The following is a 7,500-nucleotide window of genomic DNA, read 5'->3' on the forward strand; positions in this document are numbered from 1 at the left end:
CTCACTCCTCTGTCTGCCTGCCTGTCTGCCTGCCTCTCTGTCTGCCTCTCTGTCTGCCTGTCTGCATCTCTCTCTGTTTGTCTGCCTGTTTCTCTGTCTGCCTGCCTGTCTGCCTGTCTGCATGTCTCTCTGTCTGCCTGTCTCTCTGTCTGCCTGTCTCTCTGTCTGCCTGTCTCTCTGTCTGCCTGTTTCTCTGTCTGCCTGTCTCTCTGTCTGCCTCTCTGTCTGCCTGTCTGCATCTCTCTCTGTTTGTCTGCCTGTTTCTCTGTCTGCCTGCCTGTCTGCCTGTCTGCATGTCTCTCTGTCTGCCTGTTTCTCTGTCTGCCTGCCTGTCTGCCTGTCTGCATGTCTCTCTGTCTGCCTGTTTCTCTGTCTGCCTGTCTCTCTGTCTACCTGTTTCTCTGTCTGCCTGTCTCTCTGTCTGCCTGCCTGTCTGCCTGTCTGCATGTCTCTCTGTCTGCCTGCCTGTCTGCCTGTCTGCATGTCTCTCTGTCTGCCTGTCTCTCTGTCTGCCTGTTTCTCTGTCTGTCTGCCTGTCTGCATGTCTCTCTGTCTGCCTGTCTCTCTGTCTGCCTGTTTCTCTGTCTGCCTGTCTGCCTGTCTGTCTGTCTGTCTGTCTGTCTGTCTGTCTCTCTGTCTCTCTGTCTGCCTGTCTCTCTGTCACCTTAACACATACACATCCACTAGTGGTTAATAACATAACATTAATAACATCACATTCTGTTACCACTCAGTTTCCTGCTCTCTGACCAATACATTAATAACATCACATTCTGTTACCACTCAGTTTCCTGCTCTCTGACCAATACATTAATAACATCACATTCTGTTACCACTGTGTTAGTCCTACAGACAGACAGTTCTACAGACAGACAGTTCTACAGACAGACAGTTCTACAGACAGACAGTTCTACTGACAGACAGTTCTACAGACAGACAGTTCTACAGACAGACAGTTCTGCTGACAGACAGTTCTACTGACAGACAGTTCTACAGACAGACAGTTCTACAGACAGACAGTTCTACTGACAGACAGTTCTACAGACAGACAGTTCTACAGACAGTTCTACAGACAGACAGTTCTACAGACAGACAGTTCTACAGACAGACAGTTCTGCTGACAGACAGTTCTACTGACAGACAGTTCTACTGACAGACAGTTCTACAGACAGTTCTACAGACAGTTCTACAGACAGACAGTTCTACAGACGGTTCTACAGACAGACAGTTCTACAGACAGACAGTTCTACAGACAATTTCTACAGACAGTTCGAGAGGGCGAGAGAAGGTTTGAGGGATGGGGCGAGAGAGATGGGAAAAGAGAGAGAGCTCTCTTACCCCCCCCCCCTCTCTCTCTCTCTCTCTCTGCCCCCTTGCCTCTCTCTCCATCCCTCACTCCTTCTCTCTCTTTGTGTGGTGCCTGAGGGGTGGCCACCTGTTCATGGTTGGCAAAGACATCAAGGCCCAGTCACAGCTGGTCATTATAGAGGGGGCCATTGCTTGCACACACACACACACACACACACACACACACACACACACACACACACACACACACACACACACACACACACACAAACACACACACACACACACACACACACACACACACACACACACACACACACACACACACAGACACAGAGAGCGCTGTGGTGCAATGGCCCATGGGCCGTTGGGCCTGGAGCAGGAAGGAGGAGGATAAGGAGACAGTAATGAACATCACCATCCACTGGATTTCACTGGACTGTTCTAAAGGACCACAGACCAGGGAAGGGGAGAGAGAGAGGGAAGGAATGGGAGAGAGGGGGAAGGAAGGGAGAGAGAGAGAGAAGGAAGGGAGAGAGAGAGGGAAGGGGGAGAGAGAGGGAAGGAATGGGAGAGAGAGAGAGAAGGAAGGGGAGAGAGAGAGGGAAGGAATGGGAGAGAGGGGGAAGGAAGGGGAGAGAGAGGGGAAGGAAGGGGAGAGAGAGAGGGAAGGAAGGGGAGAGAGGGGGAAGGAATGGAGAGAGAGAGAGAAGGAAGGGGAGAGAGAGAGGGAAGGGGAGAGAGAGGGGGAAGGAATGGGAGAGAGAGAGAGAAGGAAGGGAGAGAGAGAGGGAAGGAATGGGAGAGAGGGGGAAGGAAGGGAGAGAGAGGGGGAAGGAAGGGGAGAGAGAGAGGGAAGGGGGAGAGAGAGAGGGAAGGGAGAGAGAGAGAGAGAGAGAGAGGGAAGGAAGGAATGGGAGAGAGAGAGAGAAGGAAGGGGGAGAGAGAGAGGGAAGGAAGGGGAGAGAGAGAGGGAAGGAAGGGAGAGAGAGGGAAGGAAGGGGAGAGAGAGAGGGAAGGAAGGGGAGAGAGAGAGGGAAGGGGAGAGAGAGAGAGAGAGGGAAGGGAGAGAGAGGGGGAAGGAAGGGGAGAGAGAGAGGGAAGGGGAGAGAGAGAGGGAAGGGAGAGAGAGAGAGAGAGAGAGAGAGAGAGAGGGAAGGAAGGAATGGGAGAGAGAGAGAGAAGGAAGGGGGAGAGAGAGAGGGAAGGAAGGGGAGAGAGAGAGGGAAGGAAGGGAGAGAGAGGGAAGGAAGGGAGAGAGAGAGGGAAGGGGAGAGAGAGAGAGAGAGAGGGAAGGGAGAGAGAGGGGGAAGGAAGGAAGGGGAGAGAGAGCAAAAGACAGAGGGAGGGAAGGGAGAGGGAGGGAAGGGAGAGGGAGGGAAGGGAAAGGGATGGAAGGGGGAGAGAGGGAGGTAAGGGGGAGAGAGGGAGGGAAGGGGCTGGGAGGGAAGGAAGGGGAGAGAGAGCAAAAGACAGAGGGAAGGAAGGGGGAGATAGGGAGGGAAGGGAGAGAGGGAGGGAAGGAAGGAAGGGGAGAGAGGGAAGGAAGGGGAGAGGAAGGGAAGGAAGGAAGGAAGGAAGGAAGGAAGGAGATAGAGAGAGCAAAAGACAGAGGGAAGGAAGGGGGAGAGAGGGAAGGAAGGGAGCTAGATAGAGGGAGGGAAGGGGAGTGAGAGGGAGGGAAGGGGGTGAGAGGGAGGGAAGTGATAGAGGGTAGGAAGGGAGGAGAGAGAAAGCGAGAGAGGGAGGGAGGGAGAGTGAAGAGAGAGAGGGAAGGGGGAGAGAGGGAGGGAGGGAGTGGGGAACACTTGTCCTATTCTTAATATATATTGCATTAACACCATCTCTCCCTCCTTTCCTCCGCCCTATAACAACCACATCGTCTCCCTCCTACATCTCTCCCTCTCCCTCCCCTAACACCCCACAACACTCCTCCTCCACCCTATAACACACATCTCTCCCTCATCCTCTCCTCCCCTATAACACCACATCTCCTCCCTCCTTCCCTCCTATAACACCACATCTCCTCCCCTCCTTTCCTCCCTCCCTATAACACCACATCTCTCCTCCTTCCTTCCCTCCTCTAACACATCTCTCCCTCCTTCCCTCCCTATAACACCACATCTCTCCCTCCTTCCCCTCCCTATAACACCACATCTCTCCCTCCTTCCCCTCCCTATAACACCACATCTCCTCCCTCCTTTCCCTCCCTATAACACCACATCTCTCCCTCCTTCCCTCCCTCCCTATAACACCACATCTTTCCCTCCTTCCCTCCCTATAACATCCACATCTCTCCCTCCTTCCCTCCCTATAACACCACATCTCTCCCTCCTTCCCTCCCTCCAATAACACCACATCTCTCCCTCCTTCCCTCCCTATAACACCACATCTCTCCCTCCTTCCCTCCCTCCCTATAACACCACATCTCTCCCTCCTTCCCTCCCTGTAACACCCACATCTCTCCCTCCTTCCTGCCCTCCCTATAACACCACATCTCTCCCTCCTTCCCTCCCTATAACACCACATCTCTCCTCCTTCCCTCCCTATAACAACCACATCTCTCCCTCCTTCCCTCCCTATAACACCACATCTCTCCCTCCTTTCCTCCCTATAACACCACATCTCTCCCTCCTTCCCTCCCTCCCTATAACACCACATCTCTCCCTCCTTCCCTCCATATAACACCACATCTCTCCCTCCTTCCCTCCCTCCCTATAACACCACATCTCTCCCTCCTTCCCTCCCTCCCTATAACACCATACCTCTCCCTCCTTCCCTCCCTATAACACCACCTCTCTCTCCCTCCTTCCCTCCCTATAACACCACATCTCTCCCTCCTTCCTTCCCTCCCTATAACACCACATCTCTCCCTCCTTTCCTCCCTCCCTATAACACCACCTCTCTCTCCCTCCTTCCCTCCCTATAACACCACATCTCTCCCTCCTTTCCTTCCCCTCCCTATAACACCACATCTCTCCCTCCTTTCCGTCCCTCCCTATAACACCACATCTCTCCCCTCCTTCCTTCCCTCCCTATAACACATCTCTCCCTCCTTCGCTCCCTATAACACCACATCTCTCCCTCCTTTCCTCCCTCCCTATAACACCACATCTCTCCCTCCTTTCCTCCCTCCCTATAACACCACATCTCTCCCTCCTTCCCTCCCTATAACACCACATCTCCTCCCTCCTTCCCTCCCTATAACACCACATCTCTCCCTCCTTCCCTCCCTAAACACCACATCTCTCCCTCCTTCCCTCCCTATAACACCACATCTCTCCCTCCTTTCCTCCCTCCATATAACACCACATCTCTCCCTCCTTTCCTCCCTCCCTATAACACCACATCTCTCCCTCCTTTCCCTCCCTATAACACCACATCTCTCCCCCATCCCTCACTATAACACCACATCTCTCCCTCCCATCCCTCCCTATAACACCACATCTCTCACTCCTTCCTTCCCCCCTATAACACCACATCTCTCTCTCCTTCCCTCCCTATAACACCACATCTCTCCCTCCTTCCCTCCTATAACACCACATCTCTCCCTCCTTCCCTCCATATAACACCACATCTCTCCCTCCTTCCCTCCCTCCCTATAACACCACATCTCTCTCTCCTTCCTTACCTCCCTCCCTATAACACCACATCTCTCCCTCCTTTCCTCCCTCCCTATAACACCACAACTCTCCCTCCATCCCTCCCTCCCTATAACACCACATCTCTCCCTCCTTTCCTCCCTCCCAATAACACCACATCTCTCCCTCCTTTCCTCCCTCCCAATAACACCACATCTCTCCACTCCTTCCCTCCCTATAACACCACATCTCTCCCTCCTTCCTTCCCTCCCTATAACACCACATCTCCTCCCTCCTTCCCTCCCTATAACACCACATCTCTCCCTCCTTTCCTCCCTCCCAATAACACCACATCTCTCCCTCCTTCCCTCCCTATAACACCACATCTCTCCCTCCTAATCCTCCACCATATAACACCACATCTCTCCCTCCTTTCCTCCCTCCCTATAACACCACATCTCTCCCTCCCTTCCCTCCCCCTCCCTATAACACCATCTCTCCCTCCTTCCCTCCCTATAACACCACATCTCTCCCTCCTTCCCTCCCTATAACACCACATCTCTCCCTCCTTTCCTCCCTCCCTATAACACCACATCTCTCCCTCCTTCCTTCCCTCCCTATAACACCACATCTCTCCCTCCTTTCCTCCCTCCCTATAACACCACATCTCTCCCTCCTTTCCACCCTCCCCTATAACACCACATCTCTCTCTCCCTCCTTCCCTCCCTATAACACCACATCTCTCCCACCTTCCCCTCCCCTATAACACCACATCTCTCCCTCCTTCCTTCCCTCCCTATAACACCACATCTCTCCCTCCTTTCCTCCCTCCCTATAACACCACCTCTCTCTCCCTCCTTCCCTCCCTATAACACCACATCTCTCCCTCCTTTCCTCCCTCCCTATAACACCACATCTCTCCCTCCTTTCCTCCCTCCCAATAACACCACATCTCTCCCTCCTTTCCTCCCTCCCTATAACACCACATCTCTCCCTCCTTCCTCCCTCCCAATAAAACCACATCTCTCCCTCCTTCCCTCCCTATAACACCACATCTCTCCCTCCTTTCCTCCCTCCATATAACACCACATCTCTCCCTCCTTTCCTCCCTCCCTATAACACCACATCTCTCCCACCTTCCCTCCCTATAAAACCACATCTCTCCCTCCTTCCCGTCCCTATAACACCACATCTCTCCCTCCTTCCCTCCCTATAACACCACATCTCTCCCTCCTTCCCTCCCTATAACACCACATCTCTCCCTCCTTTCCTCCCTCCCTATAACACCACATCTCTCCCTCCTTTCCTCCCTCCCTATAACACCACATCTCTCCCTCCTTTCCTCCCTCCCTATAACACCACATCTCTCCCTCCTTTCCTCCCTCCCTATAACACCACATCTCTCCCTCCTTTCCTCCCTCCCTATAACACCACATCTCTCTCTCCTTCCCTCCCTCCCAATAACACCACATCTCTCCCTCCTTCCCTCCCTATAACACCACATCTCTCTCTCCTTTCCTCCCTCCCAATAACACCACATCTCTCCCTCCTTCCCTCCCTATAACACCACATCTCTCCCTCCTTTCCTCCCTCCCTATAACACCACATCTCTCCCTCCTTCCCTCCCTATAACACCACATCTCTCCCTCCTTTCCTCCCTCCATATAACACCACATCTCTCCCTCCTTTCCTCCCTCCCTATAACACCACATCTCTCCCTCCTTCCCTCCCTCCCTATAACACATCTCTCCCTCCTTCCCTCCCTATAACACCACATCTCTCCCTCCTTCCCTCCCTATAACACCACATCTCTCCCTCCTTTCCTCCCTCCATATAACACCACATCTCTCCCTCCTTTCCTCCCTCCCTATAACACCCCATCCCTCCCTCCATTCCCTCCCTATAACACCATCTCTCCCTCCTTTCCTCCCTCCCTATAACACCACATCTCTCTCTCCCTCCTTCCCCTCCCTATAACACCACATCTCTCCCCTCCTTTCCTCCCTGTAACACCACATCTCTCTCTCCCTCCTTCCCTCCCTACCTATTTCCTCCTCCCCCTCTCTCTCCCTCTCCCTCTCCCAGTAATCTCCTGTGGTAACCCAGGAACTCCCCGTAACTCTAAAATCCTATCTCATGATGGCCTGGTGTTTTCCCGCTCCATCACCTACACCTGTCGAGACGGGTTACTACTCCAACGGACTGCTCACAACGCCACTGCAACGGTTAACGGGAGCTGGACCGGGAGCATGCCTGAGTGCACAGGTACAGAGAAGAAACTAAAACACACAGTTAACACCCTGGTATACCCCCATATAACCTCTGCTTGCTTATGCAACGGATGGCAGTTGACACCCTGGTATACCCCATATAAACTGTGCTTGCTAATGCAACTGATGGCAGTGATGTGCCCCTTGCCCTTAAAGGAACATTTTGGTATTTATTTAATTAGTCCATTTCTGATATATATTTTTTAAAATGTTTTGCTTGTCAGAAATCAAGATTTCAAGATATGTAACTTTTAAAAAAAATCCGAAATCATCCCTGTGTGCATAATGGATAACGACAGAAAGTCATAGACAGATATTCTGGGTGTAGATGTCCTGGACTC

At 52.7% G+C, this 7,500-nt stretch overlaps 1 protein-coding gene across 1 annotated transcript in view; it reads left to right on the forward strand.

Annotated features, from left to right (window-relative positions):
• The window catches only part of csmd2 (CUB and Sushi multiple domains 2), an 854,766-nt gene that overhangs the window by 749,550 nt on the left and 97,716 nt on the right, over positions 1-7,500 (forward strand). The window contains 1 exon segment of the mRNA XM_082961372.1: positions 6,975-7,154. Coding sequence (XP_082817498.1) covers positions 6,975-7,154 — 180 coding nt within the window.

The sequence above is a fragment of the Salmo salar genome, chromosome 14 (assembly GCF_965601325.2).
Source record: "Salmo salar chromosome 14, fSalSal1, whole genome shotgun sequence".
In the NCBI taxonomy this organism is placed as follows: domain Eukaryota; kingdom Metazoa; phylum Chordata; class Actinopteri; order Salmoniformes; family Salmonidae; genus Salmo; species Salmo salar.